The following is a 25,953-nucleotide window of genomic DNA, read 5'->3' as shown; positions in this document are numbered from 1 at the left end:
TGATATTGCTTAGGGAATATGCTGAAGATTGCCTGAGGACAAGTAGGGTCTTAGAAGGGAAGGTGAGGCAAAGGGAAGGTAATGGAAGACTTAATAAGCATCCTTAATGCTTTTGAGTGGGTGTGGGATGGGAACAGAAGACCACCGACATGACTAATTGGTGAGCAATATAAAAGAGAAGGCAGGGTTTGTTAGCTACACTCTTTATGGCTGTTCTTTGGCAAGGTAAAATAACTAACATGTATCTAAATAAGCAATATGTGTCATGTACCCCCTGTGAACGGGCACAGTGCTAAGTATATTTATACACATTGTCTCATTTAATCTAGATTGTAGTTCATTTCTTTTTAGATTGTAATTCTTATTCAGCTAGTGAGTAGCAAAACTGAGACTTAAATTCCCATCTATAACTTCAAATTTTCTTTTCTTTTGCAACGCAGCCTTTACTGCTCATAAAGGTTTCAAATGATTCCGTCTGGAATACATGAGAAAAGTACCATTTTCCATGTCAGTGATTAACAACCATAACATCAAGTAACTGCTTGAAAACTTACGATGTTCAAACATTTGGTTTACTTTAATAAAGATGAAGGAGGTCATTGCTTCTGTATTTTACCTTATGTCACCAAAGTTGATTCAAGGAGACTGTGGTAGAACGATTTTTATCCATAATTAATCGTCCTATAAAATATATCTTATTTAGTCCTTTTCATCTGTCTCTATCTAACTGGGTGTTCAGAAAGACACACAGAGATGAGATTGAAGCCAATACTCAATTATCCATGAAGGTGAGGTAGAGGATCACTGAAGACTGTAATAAAATCCGGATGGTATCTGAGCCTATGCTCCACTTTGGGGTTCCCATCTTGGCCCCCCTCCAATTCAGATCGGACAACTTTTTCACATGTGTCCCTGGCGGCGCTGCATCTCAACCAAACCACATGGCATGGTAGTCCAGGGAAAGATTCTTGGGAAGGAGACATGAATTATTCTAGCTGGATGTGGCAAATAGGTTTCCTCTCACACATCAACTCCTACCCGTTGATGGTCACTGTCTATAGTATGGAATTGAGAATGATTCTTTAGCCCACAGAAAGGCTGGACTGGCCAGGACCTTTGATGGTTACTCATATCTGTCATGAGTCTAGGATGGGGAAGTGAGAGGCAGCATGGGCGACACATACTTGCTGTCCCTTTTCTGCTCTCTTCAGTGTATCATTTATGTTTCCCTCTCTGTGCAAAAAAATCCTGAAGCTTTGAATAAAGAAGTTACTCCATTTCAATGATAATCATTAAGGAAACTGTCTTAATTGTCTTGTTCTTGTTTTAGGAATTCATTCATTCACTTATAAAGATTTATTTATTTGAGAGAGAGAGAGAGAGAGAGAGCGCGCGCATGAGTGGGGGGGAGGGGCAGAAGGAGAAGAAGCAGGCTCCCCGCTGAGCAGGGAGCCCCATGCGGGACTCAATCCCAGGACCCCGGGATCATGACCTGAGCTGAAGGCAGACGCTTAACCGACTGAGCCACCCGGACACCCTTTAGGAATCTATTTTGATAAACGTAGAATTAATTTGGTGTGGCAAAATGCTTACCTTCTAACATAAAAGGTCTGCAGATAAGTTGACCATTTGCTATTGTTAAAAATCTGCAAGTCTGAAGGTGTTAGAAACTGCCAGGCCAGTCTTCTGTCTGTCCTGCCTGGCTGTCTGTGTGTGCCTTTATCCTTCTTTTCATTCTTCCCCTTACGTTTCCCTTTTTCCCTTTTCTTTCCTTTCTGCCCTCCCCTTTTTTCTCTCCCTCTCTCCCTTTCTCCCTTCCTTTACAACATGAAACAGACGTTAGATATTTACCTTAATTTTTTTCACATACTGTTTCATATTTGAAACTTACAAATATGTATTTATCTTGATTTATGTAACTGACGTCAGTCACGAGGATCCCTGTCTGTGCATATAGCGAGTCCTAGGGAAGAAGAGCCAAGTTGCTTCTTGGGGCCTGGGAGGTTCTTTGTGATCTGATCTTTCACCCCTTCAGCCTCATTATTTGTTAAGAGCAACCCCGTCTAGCCCTGTACACACACACACACACACACACACACACACACACACACACACCTCATTGGAACCATCCTTAACTATTGGGAGAGCCAAAGTCTGGCCATTCTTTCAGTTTTCTGCGCCTCTGTGTATGCTGCACTTTTTTCTGGAATATCCTAATTTCATCCATCTGCCTTTGGACCCAGTTCAGGTTTCCCTCTCTGGCAAGCTTTTCCTGACCTAGTTGTCCTTCTCCCTTGTTAGCATCTTGTAATATACCAGCACTGATACACTACTCTTCTAAATCACGGTGAGGATGCCCTGGGTACTATTTGTTCAGCCCTTTCTGTGTGCCAAGGACGGTGCTAAGGGCCATACTTGGATTATCTTGTAATTATATGATAACTTAGTGGAGTAGAATTACGATCTTACTGCAGAAAGTGAAGTAGGCAGAAGTGACTGGCCCAGGAGCACAGTTGCTTGAGGGTGATGGAGCCTTTTCAGCAGAACTTAAACGGTGGATTTATAGATTTTGCTCTCCCGCATTGTGAGCTCCTGGACGTCATGGACAATTTGATTGATTTTGTGTCTCTGCTACGGTCTGACAGGTGGTATAGGCTCAAAATGTTTGTTTGTCCCATAAAATTTGAAATCTTATTTTTGATAGGCTAAGCAGTCTTTCTGTTACCTCTCCAAATTTTAGAATATAGGAATGTACAATAAACTGATTTTCTTTATTTATTTTTCCTCAGATTTTTATGTATTTTCTGCCAATTTAACAGCCATGTATCCTCAGCATCACATTTTGGCTGTAGCCTTAGTTTTGAATTTAACGTGTTCAAAAGAAAGAGGGAACTTTAAAATTCCCACCATCTGAAAGATTGAGCGAGATTTCTTTCGTTCTTTTTTTAAATTTTGTCTTTTTTTAATAAAGATTTTATTTATATATTAGAGAGAATGAGTAGGGGGTAGAAGCAGAGGGAGAAGCAGACTCTCCGCTGAGCAGGGAGCCCGATGCGGGGCTCGATCCTAGGGCCCTTGGGATCATGACCTGAACCGAAGGCAGACGTTCAACTGACTGAGCCACCCAGGCGCCCCGATTCTACTATCTATTTACCACCACTGATTTATCAGCAAGGGTGGTGGTTCTTCTTTTTGATGGACAGCCTTTCTTGAGAAGAAGTATGTGGAGTTTTACTTTCTACCTTCTTTACTTTCTACATCCTGCCTTTAGGATGCAGTAGTTTTATGTCAGGCCGGTTGGTGATCACGGAATCCAGTCATGACTGGATATGTGTCATTTCCCATCGTGTTAGGGTAGAAAAATGGACCTCCCATGGGTGCTGGAGATAACCAAACTTCATTGTGCCCTGATTATTTCTTCTTTAATGAAACAATAAGAAGGAATATTTGACTGATTTAAATTCAAAGAATACAAATTGATAAGTTTATTAAAAATCACCACTACCTGCTCTGACTGATGGGTCTGACCGTGTAGGTGTTCCGAGCTGGGAGTCACAATTTGGACTTAATTACAGTTAATTACAGGCATGGCTAGTTGTAACAGACTTGCCACTTAATGTTTATTTTGTCCTGTTGTTTTTAGAATCAGGAAAGTAACTATTAATATAGCACCACGTGGCAGCCACAGAAGAGCAAAGTAGAATGTTTTTAAAAAGGAAGTTTGGGGAATTAAACACTAAGTGACAGCGTAGTACACTTCGCTTAACCTTGATTGTCATCAGGCTGGGTTTAACGTGTTACATAGTGCTCCATTGGAACGAACTTTGAGGGCTTAGCTGAGAAAATGTCTTTTTCCTTTTAAAAAGATTTTATTTATTTGAGAGAGAGCAAGAGAGGGGGAGAGAGAGAGAGCAAGAGTCAGCTAGTGCACAAGCAGGGGAGAGGGGCAGGGGGGGCGGAGAAGCAGACTCCCCACTGAGCAGGGAGCCTGACATGGGGGCTGGATCCCAGGACCCCAGGATCATGACCTGAGCTAAAGGCAGACCACTCACCAACAGAGCCACCCAGGCGCCCCGAAAATTTTCAAAATGAAAAAAAGCGCTAAAAATACTTTTCCCTATGGTTTGTACATAGACTTTGGGCTCTTTTATCATGGGCTTCTGGGATATTTTCCTAGTTGCCAAGACTCTGAGCACGTGAGCTTGAAGAATCATTCCAGAGACTTTCCTCCTTCACATCTTCTTCCCTGGTTTCAGCTCCAACGGAGCCTTTTGTCGTCCCCAAGAAAGGAAAGAAGAAAGGACCCGGAGCCCCACACTGGGAGGGAGACTCAGACCAGCTTCCCTGACATTTCAGAAGTGTTCCTTCCCAGAGGCTCCCTCACTCTTTGCCTGTCAGCACGAGGCTTTTTTGTTTCATTTTCCCTCCACATCTTATTTCTCGTAGGTGAAAAAGAACATCACAGCCAAAGATGAACTATTCTTCATTTTCTTCCAAGTCACATTTTTCTCTTCCTGCCCGTGGAGGCCCCTGCCACGTACAATGGCGTGTTGTAACCTTCCAGCTCATGGTTTCCTATGTTCACTAAATGTTAGTGTCTTTATAACCCATCTATAGTATTTCTAATTCTGTACATTTCGAGGTGGGATGCTATGCTATACCTGTTCTTTGACAATGTGCTTCTTTTTCCCCACTCAGCATTATACTTTGGATGTATAGGCTAGTTCATTTACGTCCATTATAGCAACGGTTATTTCGGTGCCTATTTCTGACATTTATTTTGACTTCAAAATGTTTTCCCACTGCTTCTATCTTTCTCCTTTCTTTCTTTATGTTGGGTGATGTGAGGATTTTTTAAAATTCTTTTTTTTCCTCCAACAGCTTAGATGTTACACAATTTGTTTCCTCTCTTTCAGTGGTTACTCAATAATTTTTAGCAAATATGTATATTTAGTGACATCTGAAGTTAGTGAGAATTCCTCTTCTTCCCACACACTGTAACGACCCTTAGAAACCTTCATTCTAATCCCCCTTCCTCCCTCTATCCACATTATCGATGTCCAAGGTTTTATTTCTGTCTTGTTTTTCCAACTTCCTTCAAATTAGTTGTTATGATTATGTTAATGACAGTATTTATTTTCAGTGAGTTTTTATTCAGCCTTACGAGGATGCTGACCTGTTTCTTGGCTCCTCAAGCTCCTTCCTTCTGGGTCCTGTTTTCCTTCTGCTTGTCTTCCTTCTTAGCACATCTTGGAGCCACCACTTTTGCTCTTAATCTTTGTGTCTGAAAATGCCTTTCACCTTTTCTTCTCCCTGAAAGGTAGCTTACCTGTGTATAGATTTCTAGGCTGGCTCATTTCCTTTTAGAACTTTGAAGGAGATTTTAATCAATTATTTCACATCAATTTTTATTTGAACAGTCTAGGTATCTACCTATATCTACCTATATCTACATTTCTAATATCTAGACATAAGTGTAACGATTTTATACACTCTTGCCTTCAAGAAGAGGATCTGTTAAATCTCAAAGAGGCTCTGTTAAAGTCAGCATCACTCTTGGGAACAGGAGATACTGCATTGTATTATAATGCAGTGATGTCCTTTTGGTGATTGAGGTGTATAAGATTGTTTGGTCTTTTTTTTTTTTTTTAAAGATTTCATTTATTTATTTGAGAGAGAATGCATGAGAGGGGGAAGGGTCAGAGGGAGAAGCAGACTCCCTGCTGAGCAGGGAGCCCGATTCGGGAATCAATCCTGGGACTCTAGGATCATGGCCTGAACCAATGGCAGTTGCTTAACCAACTGAGCCACCCAGGTGCCCCAGTTGTTTGGTCTTTCGAGACCTTGTATCTGCTTTTTACTGTGTGTGTGTGTGTGTGTGTGTGTGTGTGTGTGTGTGTGTGTGTATGTTGTGTGCCTTTCCTCTCTGCCACTACTTCCAGCTACAACTGATTGACTAAATGTAGTAATTCTCTTCCTTCAATCTGCTGTTTCCTTCCCCACTGATACATTGTTTCTCCCTGGCTACATGCTAGGACCCTAGATAATTGGACTTGTTAATAACGTACGGGTTCATCTGATGTTGTTGCTGTGTTGTCTGTGTGTCTTCCTAAAACTGTTTTATTTTTTTAAAAAAGATTTACTTATTTATTTTTAGAGAGAGCGCGCGCGCGTGCACACACACACACACACACACACACACACACAAGTGGGGGGAGGGGCAGAGAGAGAGACTCTCAAGCAGACTCCCCACTGAGTGCAGAGCAGGATGCGGGGCTCAATCCCACGACCCTGAGATCATGACCTGAGCCAAAACCAAGAGTCAGATGCTTAACCAACTGAGCCACCCAGGTGCCCTCTAAAATTGTTTTATGACTGGCTAAGTGACAAGCAACAGTCCTCGTACTCTGGACACATGTTCTGAAGCTGGCTTGCGTGGGTTCATATGCCAGCCCCATACTTCCATACCATACAACCCCAGCTCATTCTCTAACCCCTGAGCCTCCGTTTCTTCACTCCTAAAATGGGGATGATGATCGCAGTATCTATCTTCTTGAGTGGTTGTGTGTTTTAAGTTAATGAAGACATGTAACGGGTCAGGGCAATGCCTGGCCCTATAAACAATATGGTGAGTTAAACACTTTAAAACAGCTCTCAAATTTCTTCTCAAGTCCCGTGTACAGTTTGAGGGTCTGTGCAACCAAAGTTGGAAAAAGGCATCCAGGATGAAGCATATCTCAGTTGGTGAAAGCCTGAACTTGGAAGCTGTCTATTTCTGTGACCACAGGGCATTGAGTACAATGTGCGGGCTTATTCAAGTGTTTGCTTCTGCCGGAGAAGCAGGAGGTCTGGGCAGCGACTGTCACCCAGGATCATCAGCGAGTGAAGATGTGACATTTTAGAAATCATAATGTGAATTAGTGGGGAAGCGTTTATTTGCTTTATAAATATTTGATTTGCATCCAACCTTTCAGTTTAGCCTGATGCCCCCATCCAAGGATGGGAACACTGGAAGGCGTGAATTTGAGCTGCAGGGTTTTTTTTTCAGTAATTCGTGATGTGACCGTGACCAAGTCCTTTCAATTGTCTGTCCTTTAATTGGACTGTTATAAGGGCAAATGAGATAATAAATGTGTCTGGCTTTTAGCTAGCTTTTTAAATGCTTAAAATAACTAAGGGGATGATAACACATTTTAGCCATGTAGCAATAATTACTATAATGCTTCAAATGAAAATATGTGGTTTTTATCATTTTGGATTAAGTTTTTCGAATCAGCAGAGTTGGTTCACATTCAGTTATTTCATGGCTTTAGGGCTTGCCACATTTATTTTACTTTGCTTAGGATTTATCCCCTACCAACCCCCCAAATGATTTGAGGATGCTTCTCAAAAGGTGTAGACGGTTAACATAAACGTTGTTGATGAAAAATTTGTAAAAAAGTGACCATGGAGGAATTTTATTCCAGTTTCTCATTTCCTCTAATTGGATGTTTATCCTTCCCAGTAGCTACAACCAAGTGATGTCAGTCTGTCCATCTCTTCTTACTCCACCTTTAGTTCGTTAAGAGTACATTCATTCATTGGAGGCCAGCTGTGGACCCAGTACTGAAATTAATTATTATGAAGGCAACTAACCTTTGTTGAGCACGGTCCCATTCTATGAGAGAGATGCTCCGATTAGGGGCTTAGAAAGTTTAAGTCATTTTCCTGAGGTCACAGAACTGGTCAGAGGTGGAAAGTCACGAGGAACTGAGATCTGCCAGAATCTGGATCCTAGAGCCCAGGCTCCTCAGTCATTCACCTTAGTGTTTTCTCTGACCTCACTGTTGGGAGAACCCAAAGGGGAAAAATAATTCTCACTTTCTGGAGAAGTTCAGAAGTAATTTCTAGAATCAACTTACATAAATTCCCAGGCCGTGTGAGAAAAATTCCCTGGTAGTACATCAACATGTGTAAAATGCCCAAGTGGGGCTGTAGGAGGTGTGGACACAGTTGAGAGAAGCCATGTAAAAGGGAGTTAAGATTTTAAATAAGTTTTAAGAGCAGCAGGCCATATATATATGATAGATAACCTTACCTATGACTGGACCTCAGCAGACAGTTCTAGGATTTTGGTCTATAGACCAAGCGCTTGTGTAAGTCAGAAGAGAGGAGAATTTCAGAAACTCTTAATCTGAGGAAATGATAAGGATTCTTTCCAAAATAGGTACAGTGGAAGTTTCTAGAACTCCTTTCAATACCAGCTTTGCTTTAATGTCCTTCCTTACCAAATTCCCTTCCTCCTCTGTCATGATTAATTTTCCCATTTTTAAAAAGATTTTATTTATTTATTTGACAGAGAGAACGCGAGAGAGGGAACACAAGCTTGGGGAGAGGGAGAAGCAGGCTTCCCGCTGAGCAAGGAGCCCGATGCGGGACTCAATCCCAGGACTCTGGGACCATGACCTGAGCCAAAGGCAGACACTTAATGACTGAGCCACCCAGGCACCCCAATTTTCCCATTTTTATATCACAAGTTAACATTTAATTCATGTACTCCCCTCCCCCCACCCCTGCCCCCTTGAAGGCTCATGGAATACTATTACTTATTCATGGGGTCACTTTTATTTGGGTCAGCAGAGTGGCTCTTGCCTCATTAATAACCATGCAGGGGTGACAGTATTTTAAATTTCTGTAGATGAACAAACCGATGTTTAGAGGGATTAAGTATCCTGCACACAACCATTTAGCTAGTAAGTGGTCAAGCCAGAAATGAAATCTAAGCTTCTCTGGTTCCAAAATATGTGTGTGTTTCCTATGAGTCACACTACATGATATTCTGAGCAGTTAGTTGATATTTAAAAGGCATGAACCAAAGCCACCCACCCAGAAGTAACTTGCACCACCCAATAGTTACTGTGCTGTAAATTCCAATAATTGAGATGCATCCCTTTTGAATTGTTTAGCCTCTCTCTCCACGAACTGTTTCAGTTAATGAGTATTCTTTATGTCTTACGGACCCTCACACAGCCCTTTAATGTGTATTTAGTTAAATATAGACATACTTTTGACTGCTCAAATGGGAGAAGACCCCCAGCTAACAGTGGCTCACACAACTAGGACGACTGATTGCTGGCTTAGTGGCTTAATGTATCGGGGCTTACGTTACTGTGATGCTTTTGGCCTTTTTCTTATGGTTATAAGATAGCTGCTGCAGACCCAGGGCATCCCCCTCTTTTTGGGGCTGGAGGAAGGGAAGGAAGAGGGTATTGCCAGCCAGATGTTAATTCTATCCAAAAAAGAAAAGTCCACCTAATTAGTCCTCCAGCAACCTCTTGCTTCTGACTTGAGGTCAGAGCTGCATCACGTGACTACAAAAGAGTCTGGGAACGTGGGTATTTCTGTAATGGAGCAGGCAGAGGAGGAGAGGGATGGGAATGGCATTGGGTCAGCCCGTTGCTAGGCTGTCCGCAACGTACAAGGTGTGTTCATCACAAGTACTTTCAGAGACAGCAAAGAACATTATCTCCATGGGACAGATGATGGAAATAAGGTCCGTGAAGTCTAAATGACTTCCCAAGGTCATATAACAAGTTCGAATATCTGGACTCCGAGCCTTTGGTTTCCCGCATTCCAGGCAAGTGCGTCCGTCTACACTCTTTGCCCAGGGAGGAGGGAGCAGTTCAGGGAATATGACATTACTGTGTTGGCTCTGAAATCCTCCTCCTTAGAGGCAGAAATCTCTTGAGACAGCATGAGTATGCATGCAGGAGGCTCCAAAAGCCCGGACAGGCGACAGGCTTGGGGCGAGGGAATGACACGGTTTCTGCCCGGTTTGGCTCAGGACTGGACCTTGAACATGAATTCTGAACGTAGCTTTCCTGTTTCTGCCTCCTATACAGTTCTGGGCGGACAGTCTGGTAGGACATTTCAGCGAAGCCATTGAAAACACTTCTCTGGGGACGCCTGGGTGGCTTAGTCGGTTAAGCGTCTGCCTTCGGCTCAGGTCATGATCCCAGGGTCCTGGGATCGAGCCCCACTTCGGGCTCCCTGCTCAGCGGGAAGCCTGCTTCTCCCTCTGTCTGCCACTCCCCCTGCTTGTGTTCTCTCTCTGAAAAATAAATAAAATCTTTAAAAACAAACAAACAAACAAACAAACAAACCACTTCTCTCTTCCCTTCTTTGTCTTTTGACCTAGTTTGGGATGTGCAGTTGTGGTCTCACTTCTGTGTTGACTGAGTCCTGGCCACACTTTAATAAAGAGCCTCATTATTTGGCTTGTGTGTGTAGTGGCTTTTTTTCACACACTGTTACACAAAAACTGGTTTCTCAGGAAATGGGGGGGGGGGGGGCGTGTCTTTTTCTGATGAACACATTTCCCTGCATTTTCTTTGGGACTGTTATCCTGCAAGGATCCTAGAACTGGACTTGGAAGGTCACAGTCCTGAGTTTTATGAAGGATCCAGGTGACAATGGAGGAAGGGACTGGACAGGCACCACGTTCATTTCCATGAGGTAGCCTCCTCCCCGATCCGTCCTCTGCTGGGGCTGTTTCCACGGGCACAGTAAACATTCATTTGTAGTTCTCGTCCTCATCAAACACCAAGAGGCTTTTTAATCTTTGTCGCCACAGAATTTGACAAATAGAAGCATTAAATAACTGAACAGAAAAAAAAGAGAGAGAGCTTGGTTTTATTGAATATTTGGTTTAAAGGTTAACCAAGAGAGCTTATTTATTTTTGTTCATGCTGCTGGAAATAGTTACGTAATGTCATGGCTCAAGGTTCTACTTAGCAAGCAGGATATTTTATTTTTTTAATTATTTTTTAAAGATTTTATTTATTTATTTGACAGAGAGAGTGAGAGAGCACAAGCAGGGGGAGCGGCAGAGGGAGAGGGAGAAGCAGGCTCCCTGGGGAGCAGGGAGCCCGATGCAGGACTCGATCTCAGGACCCTGGGATCATGACCTGAGCCAAAGGCAGATGCTTAACCGACTGAGCCACCCAGGTGCCCTGCAAGCAGGATATTTTAGATCTAAGTTGGATCCGGTGTGTTTGGTTCTGTAGGTTGTGGTTGTGGTTGTGGCTGTCAGCTACGACTTCCTAGTTGTGCAGTTTTCCACATGGAGACTGTTTGTTAGGATGCTTGCGAATGTCTCATGACCTGATTCATTCTTATTATTCCTTCCTCTCTTGTGTACCATTCATGATCCCTTATTTTTATTAGTTAACTTATGTTTATTTATTCACAAGGCTCTGAAATAGAAAAGTATTCAGAATAGGTTGTGGAATTAAAAGCATCCCTTCCACTTCTGATCCTCAGCGACTCAGCTCACCTCCCTTAAGCCACACTTACCATCCTTTCTAGAATATTCTTTCAGAGCTATTTTATGCATATAGAAATATATGTTCTCCCCCTTAACAAAACTACACAAGTAGTAGCATAGAGTTGTGTTAGATTTTAAACTCAGTTACTTCCTAGATCACTTTCTTCAATAGTATATAACAGTTTTCCTCATCGTGTATTTATTTATTTGTTTGTTTATTTATTTATTTATTTATTTTAAAGATTTTATTTATTTGACAGAGAATGTGCACAAGCAGGGGGAGTGGCAGGCAGAGGGAGAGGGAGAAGCAGACTCCCCACCGAGTAGGGACCGTGATGCGGGACTCGATCCCAGGACCCTGGGGTCATGACCAGAACCAAAGGCAGACGCGCAACCAACTGAACCACCCAGGCGCCCCTCTCATCATGTTTTAATGTCATACTATCCCATTTTGTGGAAAGCCCTAATGGGTTGAACTCCATCCCTTATTAGTGGACATTTAGATAGTTTCTAGTCATTTGCTAAGATACAAGCAGTGTTGTAACAGATGATCCTATGTGTTCACAATCACACGTGCAAACATATCAATAGGACAAGCTTCACGCAAAGAAGCAGAATTAGCTGGTCAAAGAGCATGTACATTTCTGACCTGGCAGCCTGCTCTCCGCAGGGGTCATGTGGGTGCATCCTCACACCTGCACTGGCATAGTGTGTTACAGAGCTGGTTGATCTTTTTGCGACACAACAGATCAAAAAGTGGTATCTCATTTTCTTCCTAGGATTGAGGTTGAGCATCTTTTAAAAAAAAATGGTTTAAGATACATTTTTAGTTCCTTTTCTATGACCTACTGTTTATGGCCTTTATCCATTTTTTTCTGGTGGATTGCTTGTCTCTTAAGGATTTGTAGGAACTTACATATACCAGGGAAATGAGTCCTTTGTCTGAACAGTTGTGAACGTTTTCCCCACATGGTGTTGGTCTTTTTACTCTCTTTTACTGTAGGTTTGATCAGGTGCAGAAAACAGAAGTTTGATGTAGTAAAATATCTCCGTGTTTTGAGGCTCTGGGGTTTTTGCCAGTTAAAAGGCCTTCCTTTTTGTGAGCTTACAAAATAATTCTTAGGTAATTTTGTCAGTGCTTTCATTTTCTAAATCTTTCTAATATTGGAAACTTTCATCCACCTGGAGTTTTCTTTTTCTTTTTTTTAAAGATTTTTCTTTTTCTTTTTTTTAAAGATTTTAAAGATTTTATTTGTCAGAGAGAGAGAGAGAGAGAGAATGCACAAACAGGGGGAGTGGCAGGTTACCCGCTCAGCAAGGAGCCCCATGCAGGACTCGATCCCAGGACCCTGGGATCATGACCTGAGCCAAAGGCAGACGCTTAACAACTGAGCCACCCAGGCATCCCTGGAGTTTTTCTTGATATATTTGGTATAAGGCACTGGTTCAACAATCAAATCATTTTTCCATAAACTGTATGATCCCCCCTGATTTAATCGTCTGCCTTTATGGTCCTGTAAAATTCTCAGTGTATTGGGTCAATTTTGGACTTTCTGTTCTCTTCCTCTGGCTTCTCAGTTATTTTATATGCCAGCATCACATGGTTTTAATTATTGTTTTATCTAGTAACCTATCAGAGCTGCTTCTCCCTTATTCTTCCTTTTGGGAGTTTCCCTGGCTATTTTCCCTATGTTGACTTTCTTAACAAATCCATGACTGTAATTACTTTATTCAGTATCTGTTTCTTAAGCACCACTTTTGTGCTGAGCACTGCCCTGTGTTCCTTACTAGAAAGGAAATGCAGGATGTGCAAGACACTGTCTTAGACCAGACCGTAGGGCTTGTAACCTCACTGAGGGGGAAATGCACACGGAGAAGGCAGCTGGGGTTGCTGCATCTGAGCCCCTCGCTCTGGAGAGCTGGCTAAGCAGAGGTCCTCACGCCAGCAGGTAACCCGATCATGAGGCAGGCCCCTCTCATGGAGCTCCAGACCCTCTTCCTGCTAATGACCCTCACTGCCCAATTCATCTTGGAGGGTGGGCTTCCAGTATAGTATGTTTTGGGTATCAGAGCAGTTGCATTGGGAAGCTGAAGCTTGTGGTGGGGTATTTTCTGGGGACACATTCTGTGTTATGCCTGCAGGTTCCTCTAGATCTCTGGTGAAGACCATTGACCATAGCTCTAGAAAGCAAACCCATTGAACTGTCATGCTTGCCCTCTGAAACCTTTCTTATTAACATCCACATGAAAAATGAATATAAAGATGTTTTAGTATCTATCATTGTGATTCCTCTAACTCCCCCACAATTGAGCTTAAAACTGGTCACATAGATCATGATCCCGGGGTCCTGGGATGGATACCCGCTTCAGGCTCCCTGCTCAGTGGGGAGTCTGCTTTTCCCTCTCCCTCTGCCCCTCCCCCGGTTCATGCTCTCTCTCTCTCTCTCTCTTTCTCAAATAAATAAAATCTTAAAAAAAACTATCATATATATTGATCATATGGACTAGAATGGGAATATTTTTGCAGGTGGATTTTAATACTTGACGTGGAATCAGTTGTTGAATAACTACGATATTTAGGATGGTTTTGTTTTCTATATAGAAATATTATTTTGTGGTTTTGATGGGCAGCCCTCAACCCTTGACCCCTGGCACACTTGCCCATCTTCCTACTTCACAGACTGCCTTGACCTTCCAGCTGTCTTCTGCATTTGGGGTTCCTCAGGACTTGGCCGTGTGTCCTGTCCTTTTCTTTCCACCTCCTCTGAGAACAGTACCTGAACAGCGTTACCTTCCAAGTTCATTCCCATAGTCCAGACTTCTCCTCTCAGTGACTTGCATATACTGCTGCCTATTTGGCATCTGCACTCCAATGACGGTGGCCAGCATGGAATCTTTTCTTTCCTCCCCCCGCCGCCCCCCCCACCAGCCCACTGGCCCCAGGAAATGGCACGGCCATCCACTGTGTTTTTCAGAGTAGAAGCTCAGCCACCTAGGATTCTTTTCTTTCTTTTATCACTCCCACATTCAGCCCATCAGCAAGATCTAGCAAGATCTGCAAACTCTGTCTCTAGCACGCCCACTGTCTCCATTTCCATGGCAACCCCCACCTCCCGGTCCAGGTCATGGGGATACTAAGTACAACCAATCAGACGCAGTAGAACTTCCTCCCTTGTATCCTCCCTGTGTCCTCTGGTTTCCCTTACAGTAAGGATGAACCCTTAAAGCTATAAACCAGAGATCCTGATATCCTTCTGCCTAATACCCTTCAGTGGGCTCCCGCTGAGCCTGGACTGAAATCCAGTCTTGATTCCGTGGCCAACAATGTCCTGCACGTCTGATCCCGATTTGTATCTTCAAATTCATCTCTTTCCACTCTGCACGGTGATCATTTAGTGTCAAACACCCTGGGTATCCTTTTATTTCCTTAAGCACGCTAAGCCGTTGGAAGTCCACGGCCTCTCCACGTGCTATTTGCCCTGCCTAGAATGTTCTTCTCCTGGCTGTTTAGGTGACTGGCTCTCCCGCTTATCCAGGTCTCTCCTGAAATGGTACTTCTTCTCCACATGTCCTCCCTGATGCGCACATCTACCTTTCATCTCTTGTGTGTTTCCTTCAGAGCAGTGGCCACAGACAGAATTACTTTATTAAATGGCTCCAAGTCTGCTTTCTTGACTTTGTCTTTCTTTCCTGGTGGAAGTTCACTCCATGCAGCCGATCTTCTGTCTGCTGCGACTCCTACCGTATGGCTGGTATGGAGCCCAGTGCCTGGTGCATAGTGAGTCTTGCTAAAAGATATTTAACAAATGAAAGGATAAACAAAAGAATAAGCAGCAGTTAAGGCTGGGGATTACATGGAAAGGAGAAGAAAATGTTTTGTTTTGTTTTTTTCCTTCACTCTAGTGTCGAAATAGGTACCGTGATAAAATGAAACCAAAATAAACTCATTTTAGGTGTCGATTAAGCCCCTTGTGGTAAAAAGCAACTTTGTGATAACAGATTTTTCTGGGGAAGTTACTGAAGAAGAATTGTTTTCTGGACTTCCTGTGGAATTGCAAAATTATGTTGCTGTAATGGCTTAGCATTTAGTAGGACGTGTTCTGCACACATTTGAGAAATGACGTAGATTTATTTCATTCATACTATGCTTTAGTATTCCCCTCTTCCATGAGCTTATTTAATTAACCTTAGGGCCTATGCGGTGATTAGGATAGTCTGTACTAAATGAGAAGTAACAAGGCAGTTCATTTAACAAGCGTGGGTCCTGTCCTCAAGGAGCCTCACTGACGAGTAGGGGTGATAATCTTCCGAAGAAATCCTTACCGTCCACTGTGGTTTCAGTAAACATCATTAAGAGGCACATACAGGAATCATGAAACAAAGGAGAGAGAGTTTGCCGATTTGGCTCGAGCATGGATGATGTCCTGAAAAGAGGTGACTGTGGAGTTGAGTCTTAAAGGAATAAGAGTTTGCTGTGTGGGAAGACTTTCCAGGCCAGAGTCCACAAACACATGGAAGCGCCATTGCAGTAGCATGTTCTAGAATCCGTGCAACCAGAGGGAACAGGCACTGAGGTTAAAGAGACAGACAAAACCAGATGGCAGCATGGGGGCCTTTAATGGTTTTAATCCTGACAGCCACCGGCTGTTATAATTCACATTTTACAAAGGTCATTAAAGGATGGACGATAGCTTCCCGTAGAAGACTCTGGTAGTGGAGATGGAAGGCATGCAGGAGATCTCCCAAGAAAGTACAGAGACAGGGAAGAGTCAGAGATAGTCCCCAGGAGAGCAGCGGCACTTAGCTGGGGAGGAGGAAGGTGGATTTTTAAGGAAAGGGTTGGATCCTTCAAAGTGGCAGCAGATTAAAAAAAAAAAAAAAAAAAAGAGCCATATGTCACACAAGCCAAGAGAAGAGATCTTTTTTAGGAGGGAAGGCGTGATTAGTGTCAGGTAGATCAGGTAAAAAGTCAGATGGAAGGGCCGGATTTCATAATTAAGGTGTCTTTAGTGACCTTAACAAGAGTAGAGGTGGTGGGCTGGTGGGGGCAAAAGCCACTTGGGCTTTTGTTGGGGGAATGAAAGAGAACTGGGAAAAGCATTATCACCTGCAGGGCAGAGCCAGCCATGGGGATGATTGTCCAGAGCAGGCGCTAGGGGGTTGGGGGGGATGGTCCCATGGGATGTGGAGGGTTCCGCTAAGCAAGAAGGCACCGGCAGCCCCTGTCCACCCGTAGCAGCCTGGACGTCGGATCCCCGGCTTGGAGGTTACCTGGGCGGGCCCACCTGCAGGTGAAAGGGGGAGGCTGCTTAGGACATTGGGGAGGTCACAGGTGAAGCGATGGGCGTGAATGCTGAGGAGCAGCGCGGACAGAGAGGCAGGTGCACTGTGAGTGATGGAGGGAGGGCCAGGCCTGGACAGATAGGAGACTCTTGGGGAGCAATCTCCGGGTTCTCCCTCTAACCTGGCATTTCTCCCCTGGTTACCTGGGAGGGTACCTTCCTGCTGCATTTATGCCGCTGTTGCCCAGAACCGTGTGGGGCAAGCCTGTCTTGGAATTACCCTCAGATTCTGTGGCTCAGCTTATCGCTCTCTGGAGTCTTGGGGTGGAGTTTTGGGGGTGGATTTGAGTTTTTGCCAAGTCATCCAGAGCCAAGCTTGGTGAAGAAAGTAGACAATCAAGCTGGGTAATACCATTTTCAGTAGAAATGGAAATGCGGATTTAAATAACAGAACTGTTTTTCTTATGTGGCTTGTGCCAGGCCCTGACATCAGTTTCTAAAGAAAGCAGTGACAGCATCTTTGGAATGTATATAGCCTCTCAGAGTCACCCGTTTGAGGATGCATTCTTTTGGATGTAAACATCTTAAGAGATTTCGGGATCACATTCCTTTAGAGTTATACAGTACCCAGTAAACACCCCGATACAAAGTCGAGCAGGCTCCTAACATTGTATCAGTACAGCCTTTCGGTATATGTTATAGAAATCCTTGATGCCAGCGAGGTATTGGAAGTGGCGAGACTGAACAAGAATATTTCTATAGCCCACTTGGCCTGCTCTGTACTTGTGATCTGTTTCTTTACCGGAAACTGGAAAACCATCTTTCTTGTCTATTAGCATTTGGCCAACACTTTAAGGTCCCTAGATGAAAACGCATGACAGAAGGCATACCTCAAGCCATTATATCGCCAAATTGGACGTCATCTGTTAAAACTTGGTATGTTTATGAGAGAATCTGCTGGGTTCTCCAGCTCCTCGAGGTACCAGAAAGAAGCGGTAGATTTTGCTGTCAAGGTCCTGTCCACCAATGGCAGAGTTCAAATAGTAGTAGCCTGGGAAATAGCTACGCCCTGCAGAATAATTAACCTGGAATGGCAATTGGTAGCCAAAATGGGAAGATCGTTTGCCTGACTCTAGAAGAGCAGAGTCCATGGGCTCCAACCTGGGAGCAGACCTGTTCTGCCCACCTCCGCTGAGATTCACTTACCTGAGAATGTACTGTTCTTGTTTGGGTGGCTCTCATCTCATGCTTTCTGCTCGAGTTGGCTACTTACCACAAGACAAAGAATATGTCATCTTTCTTGGGCAGGGGCGGGGGGGCACCACTGGCATCCTGGCAGACTCCCAGAACTACAGCATGGTTGGCACCCCTGGCTTCCTGGCTCTAAATGTCAGGAGCCCCCACAAGTCACTGTTGCAGTCAGAAATGTCACCGAACATTTCCAGATGCCTCTGATTGTTTATGGACTCCCAGAGCCTGGTGGACTTGTTTACTGAGAAGCCAGGGAAGACAGGAAACTTTCTTTTCTGTCCCTTTTATTGTCTGCCTGCCTATCTATCTATCTATCTATCTATCTATCTATCTATCTATCTATCATCTATTTGCACATCTGTCTCCTTTTTCTTTTTCTTTTTTTTTTTATTGCGGTGTAAGGAATGACAGGAATTTTAAAAAAGAAACTTTTTAATTTTTTTTAAAGATTTTATTTGACAGAGAGAGAGACACAGCGAGAGAGGGAACACAAGCAGGGAGAGTGGGAGAGGGAGAAGCAGGCTTTCCAGCGAGCAGGGAGCCCGATGCGGGGCTCGATCCCAGGACCCTGGGATCATGACCTGAGCCAAAGGCAGACGCCTAATGACTGAGCCACCCAGGCACCTTAAAAAAGAATCTTTATTAAAGGAAGATTGGAAGCAAGTTCATAATCGAAGGGAAGGCTAAGGAAGGACAGAAGAAAAGAGAAGGTAGAGTCATAGATAGAGAAGCTGGAAGAAATGTTTCTACCACCTTTGTGGTCCCTTGTGATTTTCTCCCCGAAGCCGATGAGATTTCCTGTAAGAACGCGCATGTGCAGTTGCATTATAGGCTATAACTGACCACAGAGGCACCACAAATAGATTCCACTGAGAACATGGCTAGAATTGAGGAAGGGTTTTAGATCCAGACGCTTGATGCAGAGAACAGGTTGTTCCTAAGGCTAAGTCCATTGCGGCTCCACCGAGGCAGGGGGGTGCATTACTGATGGGCCCAAGCCCCTTCTCTTAAAATGATGTAACTTACCCGATCCTCCAGGAGCATCGACCCCAGAATAATTCCAGCTCCTGGCCAGCAAGTGTCCAATTTCAGTTTTTGCAAAATGAAGTTCTCCTTTTGTGCCAATACCATTTTCTCAAAATAGCGTACCTGGCTAGCATTTAAGTGTTACCCCTTTAGCTCGCCACGATCGCTAAAAGTCATGCGTTATGTATCTTTCGACTCTGCACTAACCCTTGTGGACCATTCATGCCATACTGAAGCTGACTTTCTACTTTATTTTTTCAGTTGTTCATGGTGGACAACGGAGCAGATGACTGGAGAATAGCCATGACTTATGAGCGTATTTTCTTCATCTGCTTGGAAATACTGGTGTGTGCTATCCATCCCATACCTGGGAATTACACGTTCACATGGACGGCCCGGCTTGCCTTCTCCTATGCCCCATCCACAACCACCGCCGATGTGGACATTATTTTATCTATACCGATGTTCTTAAGACTCTATCTGATCGCCAGAGTCATGCTCTTACATAGCAAACTTTTCACCGATGCCTCCTCTAGAAGCATCGGAGCACTGAATAAGATAAACTTCAATACCCGTTTTGTTATGAAGACTCTAATGACTATCTGTCCAGGAACTGTGCTCTTGGTGTTTAGTATCTCATTATGGATAATTGCCGCATGGACCGTCCGAGCTTGTGAAAGGTAAGTTTGTTTCTTTTCCTGGGGATGTAATTTGGAAGTGGGAGGACGAACACATTTTAGACCTGAGGCACATAGTGACTCACTCTTGAAAATGTTGGATTCTCTGGTGTTTTAAACGAGTCTGACAAAACTTGACTTCACATTTTTGCTTACAGTAATGACTTGATGATGATGATGTACTTTTTCCTTTTTTTTTTTTTTTTTTTAGAGAGAGAGAGAGAGGAGAGCATGACAGGGGTTGGGGGGAGAGGGGCAGAGGGAGCCAAGAGAAACTTAAGCAGGCTCCACGCCCAGCATGCAGCTCTACTGGGGGCTGATCTCACGATGCTGAGATCATGCCCTGAGTTGAAATCAAGAGTCAGACACTGAACCAGTTGAGCCACCCAGGTGCCCTGATTATGCATTTTTCTTTCTGATTGGATCAGTTTTCTACAGAGGGCTGTTTTTATACTCTGTGCCAAAATTTGGGAACCTACAGATTTTGTAGGAGATTTCTATCCGAAATGTCTGTTTAATGGTAACACTGGATCATTTTGGTGCCACACTGGTTATAGCGTGGATTATTGTTGAGACAGAAAGCCAGTGGAAACGTGGTGATTCAGGCTGTTGGAACTTTCGGGAATATTTCAGTGTGGTCTGTTGATCGTACTGCCTATTGAACGTGGTGTTCATGTGATTACTGATAAGGAGCTTATAGGTATAATATTTGGTTTTTATTGAACTCAACAGTTAGTGAGAAGGGTAAGTGTGGATTTGTTTTATTGTCTGAGGTGCTCTGGTGGTTTGGAGCTAGACACACATCCTTAGAATTCAGGAACTGCCCAGTGAGTCTGAATTAATTAGTAATAGCATCAGTGATACTAACCTTGCCATTTAACAAACAAACAAAAATAGATTTGTTATATAAATAAGAGGGACCCTATCCTAATGAGGACTGAAACCTCATGTAACCTTGGTTAAGAATATCTAAATTGAAATTAGCAATAGACAGGAACGATTTAGTAATTGTTAGAACTGTTAAATCTTAGGATGTTCTTTGTAGTGACCAGATGTTTTTTAGTTTAGCTTTTGAAAATCAAAGGTATAGACGTATACAGTTTAACGAAGAAAAATATCTGTATGAGAATTGTTGCAAAAATAGCAAACCTGCAATACCCCTTCCCCATTTTGATTTTTCAGAAGCAGTCACTCAAAGATCTTTTAGTCAGTTTTTTTGGTAATTGCTTTTCATATTTCTGAATGATATTGCTTATTTTGCTACCTCTAGGTTTTTCATCTAGCTTTTTAGGAAAGTTGGGGTTTTAGTTTTCTTTCACACGTACATACCCCTTTCATGACTGAACCCCCCCAAAAGAGTAATTTCTATCTTTCCAATAAGTTATGTTGACACCGATGATCTGCATTCTACGCTGACATCCTTATGACTATGTAAACTGCATTTGTGGTTGAACAGCGTATAGTATCTTATTAGCATTTTGCTTTTTCTGCACATCTTTTTATTTTCCCTCATTCCCCCCCATATTATGTAAATATTCTTTTGCTAGATTCATGTATATTGAGCAATCTAGCAATTTCACCTTGAAAAACAATTCTTACTTCTAACCTGCTTGCCCATCACATTGGGGATTTCCTCAGGCTTCTTTGTATGTTGGGTACCCTTTTTCTTGAACCCCGTTTCTCCCTCGTTTTCCACCTATCCTTCATTTTGGCAGAATTCATCTTCCAGTAACTTTTAAGAAAAGGTAGCGGGTAAGAGAGAGAATTTTTTGAGAGCTTGAGATATGGCCATTCTTCTTTCCCTACTTCTTTGATAACGGGGCTGGATTTAAAACTCTAGATTGGAAATCACTTTTACTCAGAATATCGAAGCCTTTATTTTCCTCTGGCATCCAGGATCCAGCAGTCTGATACTATCCTCAATTTTTGATGCTTTTTTTTTTTTTCCTGGAAGCTTTTAGGATTGGTGTTCTACAGTTGCAACAGGATACATCTTGGTGTGACTCTATTTTAATCTAGAGTACTGGGAATATAATAGGCCTGTTCAATCTTGGAATGATTGTCCTTCAGTTCTTGGAAATTTTCTTGAATTATTTAATGATTTTTGTTCCTGTGTTTTGTTGTGTGGATATTGGCCCTCCTCTATTAGTTTTCTAATTTTCCTGTTTTCTTTCTTATTTTTTTCTGTTCCTGTTTTTGCTCTGTCTATGGAAGATAACCTCCATTTTATCTTCCATACTTTCTATTGGAATTTAGTTTCTTTTTAATATATATTAATTTCCAGCGTCTCATGTTTGATCCCCAAGTGCCCCTTTGAAAAAAAAATAGCATCATGCTTTTGTTCTTGGATACAGTGTTTTATTTGTTCAGAGATGTTAATGATAATTTTTGAAAATGTTTCTCTTCGTATCTGTATTGTTTGCCCAAAGATTTGTTTTTCTGTTGGTTTTGGCTTCTAGCTTTGCTCAAGTAGTTAGGTAACTTCAACTGTCTGCTCTTACTTGGCAGCGCCGTCCTCCAGAGCTGAGTGAGCGGACCTTCCTTTGCATATCTAGAAGTTGTCACCTGTGGGCTTCACTACAGGGTCGTTTGGGGTAGGGGGGGCAGAACACCAATTTTAGTATCTTTACGTATTTTCTGTTTTCTCTGAGCAATCTGACAGGCTCATGAGAAGTTGTTTCTCCTGTCCTCCCTTGAAGGTGCAAGCCCTAGGGGACAGCGTACTGGGAATTGAAAGACAGGGCAGAGAAGAGGTCTCAACCGCTAATCTGTGAACCTTTATTTGTTTTCTGAGTTGTAACATTACCGGTAGCCTACTCCCTACGGTGCTTGAGGCCCTCCGTCAGCCCACTGACCTTGTGTTTTATCTCTCGGGACAATGAACTTCCAGGCTTCTCCCAGTTGGTAAAAGATACTACAAGTGACAAAGAGTGGAGAAGAGAATCTAGGTATCTAACTGCTTTTATGCAGTATCTGAACCCGTCCTCACCTTTAAGGCTGTGTCCTGATCTCCACTTGTGGAGATGCTGGTGCCAAGGATTTCCTGAGTCTTTAGGTGGGACGGGGGTTGGTTCTCAGTGCCAATATGCTTTCCTTGTGATTTTTTCACCACTCCTGGTCTAGAATTCTCCTTTCATGAGTCAGGTAAGTCAGTTATCATGTGTCAGTTGGCTTTTCAGCTCCCTTCAGACTGTCTCGTCACTCATTCTTGCTGTCCTCATGGGTTTGTGCAATATGCTTTCCTCATGATTTTTTCACCACTCCTGGTCTAGAATTCTCCTTTCGCGAGTCAGTAAGTCAGTGATCATGTATCAGTTGGCTTTTCAGCTCCCTTCAGACTGTCTTGTCACTCATTCTTGCTGTCCTCATGGGTTTGTGCTTTTTGGAGTTTCTTTGTTTTACAGTTATTTACAGTCATTTTAATGGGGTTCAGGGAGGGAGCCAAGGTCTGCATGTTTGTTGAGTCTATTTTACAAGAAATTCTGGGGTGCTTAGTTTTTAGGATCAAGTATCTGAATCTTTTTTAGACCTTCTCTTATTAAGTATGGAGTTTGAAGGATTAAAGTTTTCTTTTTAAACGAAATGTAGACTCCTTATGGTATTGCTTTGTTTGCTAGCGGTCATGGTATTTAGAGGCTTATGGTATTTCCTGGAGCAGATGTACCTATAAAATTTGAAGAATAAATATGAAAAACCTTAGCTGATAAACCCATTTAGTTTATGAAAATTGCTCTTAGTTGAAAGTTATACATCACACCGTACCAGTGGGGGTAAAAGCATAGTTGAATGGTACGTATATCTGTATGAGTGGTCCCCAGCGTATCTGTTCCCCAAGGGCCCAGGAAATAAATGGCCTCAAAATTGTGCACATGCCATACATTTTCTTTTTAAAAATGGTCCATCTTAACCATTTGAACCCATCTTCACTAGATTCAGAAAGCCTCAGGCAAATGATGCCACATCTTCCTAGAAGCCCAAAGTATGTGTGTTTTTTTAACAGGCTGAGATTGTGAGGTGACAGACCAGTCCTGGGTTCATATAAAAAGACACTAGAACCTGAAAATTACCCATTTCATATGAAGACTGAGAGTCTGTAGCCAGCAGTTACATAACAGGAACACACTGTGGCATGTTGGGGAAGGGAGGGGGACCATACAGGGACACTGGGATCTCGTCCCAGTTGTGCACCGGAGGGGCTGCGTGATGACCTCAGGTCAACCAGCTCACTTCTTTTTGTCTTAATTTCTTCATTGCAAACTAAATGGGTTGATAAGCTTTCCTCTTCCAAAGGTAACATTTCCTAATTGTACAAGTGTGTAAAAGAAAATAAAATCACTAACCAGTGTTGTGATAGTAGAATTTCCACAGTTTGTTTTTCGTTTGACTTCCCATTTTGCTGCACAAAATCTCCAGATTGTGACTTGTAAGATACAAAGATAAAAAAAGAAATTAGCAGGGTGCCTGGGTGGCTCAGTCATTAAGTGTCTGCCTTCGGCTCAGGTCATGATCCCAGGGTCCTGGGATCGAGTCCCGCATTGGGCTCCCTGCTCAGCAGGAAGCCTGCTTCTCCCTCTCCCACTCCCCCTGCTTGTGTTCCCTCTCTTGCTGTCTCTCTCTCTAATAAATAAATAAATAAAATCTTAAAAAAAAAAAGAAATTAGCTTCATTTTTTTTAAACACACAGCTCTCCTATTTCTTTGGTTTGGAATTTGGATTTGAATGAACCCCACCAGGTCCATCTTTGATCTACCCAAGTATCCTCTCCGTTTTAAAGGGGGGTTCATACCTAATAGAAATTCTCTTCTTAATTAGAACAAGTCTAGGAATACTTTTAAAAGGAGAAAGCTTTTGGGGCGCCTTTGTGGCTCAGTTGGTTAAGCAGCTGACTCTTGATTTCGGCTAGAGTCCTGATCTCAGTGTGCTGGGTTCAAGCCCCGTTGGGCCCCACACCAGCTTGGAGTCTGCTTGAGAATATTCTCTCTCCCTCTCCACCCTCCCGCCGCAGGTGTACACACGCTTGCTCACTCGCTCGCTCTCTCAAATAAATTAGGTAAAACTTTTTAAAAATGTTTAAAAGGAGAGAGCTTTTGAGAGAAAGAGAGAAGCAGATGCCTCTCTGGAGAAGTTTGTTTTGCAAACCTATCCCTCTCCTTCCACTGAGCACAGCACATCTAGAGGTTTCTGGAAAATATTCTGTACTAATGAGGAGGACGTCCTGTAGGAGGCATCTCTTCTTGGCGGTGTTACTTTCCCTGACAGATCATGTATCTCTGATTTACCTATAAGGAATAAAAACCCCCTTTTTCTTTTATTTCTCTCCCACCCTCCCGCCCTTTTCAGTGTCCTCTCTGTCACCTTCTCCCTACCCACCTCTTCCGTGAAAGGTAGGAAGAAGCTGAGTGGCAAGTAGCTGGCATTATGTCTGGAGCCTACGTTTGTCAGGAGGAGCCTACCCCAGACCAGTGTCCCTTCTCTCTCTGGTTTCGTTTTGGCTTTATGTTGAGGTGGATATGAAGCCTGGAAAGAATATTTGCTTCTAAAACAACCCGGAAAGTGTGACCTAGTGCTGCTCAAGTGATTTCTTGTTCATGCGACTCAGGTCTGGGCATTGAATCAGATGTGTCAGGAGAAACTTCAGGAACATTTTTGTCTTACAGGAAGTCTGAACCCCATATCTTGGCGTCCTAAAAACTGGGCATTATCCCATCTTGTACTTTTTGAGGCTTCACTGTTTTTGTAAAAAGCGTTAAGTGTTCAATCCGAAGTGCGCTTCACCAGACACTGTTTTGTTTTTTTTTTTTAAGATTTTATTTATTTATTTGAGAGAGAGAATGAGAGAGAGAGAGAGCATGAGAGGGGGGAGGGTAAGAGGGAGAAGCAGACTCCCCGCTGAGCAGGGAGCCCGCTGCGGGACTCGATCCCAGGACCCTGGGATCATGACCTGAGCCGAAGGCAGTCGCTTAACCGACTGAGCCACCCAGGCACCCACCGGACACTGTTTTTGAGGAAACTACTTTGCCAGGAGTAGGACCGGACACTGTGGGCCAGTGCTGTGTTATGTGAGGGAAAGCATTTTGCTCCGTATTGTTTTTTCTTTTTTTCCTGTAAGTGTTCCCAGAAGATTTACTGTGGGCATGTGCTTTGGGTATATCCAAGGGAGAAAAGGAGCATTGACTTGACCACATCTTCTGGGAACCAGAGTTGGCCCTTGTCAATAACTGAGGTTTCACAGATGGAAAGGCTTTTTTTTTTTTAAGGTAAACTGTTTTCTTTATTTTGTAGTTTTTTTGTTTTGTTTTGTTTTTTGTTTTTAATTTGGTTTTATTATGTTAACTTTCTGCACACTATTCTTTTCCTGATTGCTGCAGGTTTTATCATGTGGGGGAGGGGGCCGAGTTTGGAATGGACAGAA

At 43.1% G+C, this 25,953-nt stretch overlaps 1 protein-coding gene across 3 annotated transcripts in view; it reads left to right on the top strand.

Annotated features, from left to right (window-relative positions):
- Positions 1-25,953, top strand: part of KCNN2 (potassium calcium-activated channel subfamily N member 2) — a 462,735-nt gene that overhangs the window by 336,489 nt on the left and 100,293 nt on the right. For all 3 annotated transcript variants that reach the window (XM_078067612.1, XM_078067611.1, XM_078067613.1), the window contains one exon: positions 19,126-19,544. In XM_078067612.1, coding sequence (XP_077923738.1) covers positions 19,126-19,544 — 419 coding nt within the window. The remainder of the gene's footprint in view (positions 1-19,125; positions 19,545-25,953) is intronic.

This window comes from Halichoerus grypus, chromosome 2 (genome assembly GCF_964656455.1).
Source record: "Halichoerus grypus chromosome 2, mHalGry1.hap1.1, whole genome shotgun sequence".
NCBI classification, from domain to species: Eukaryota; Metazoa; Chordata; class Mammalia; order Carnivora; family Phocidae; genus Halichoerus; species Halichoerus grypus.
The sequence above is the reverse complement of the archived record's forward strand: the minus strand, read 5'-3'. Positions and strand labels throughout refer to the sequence as shown.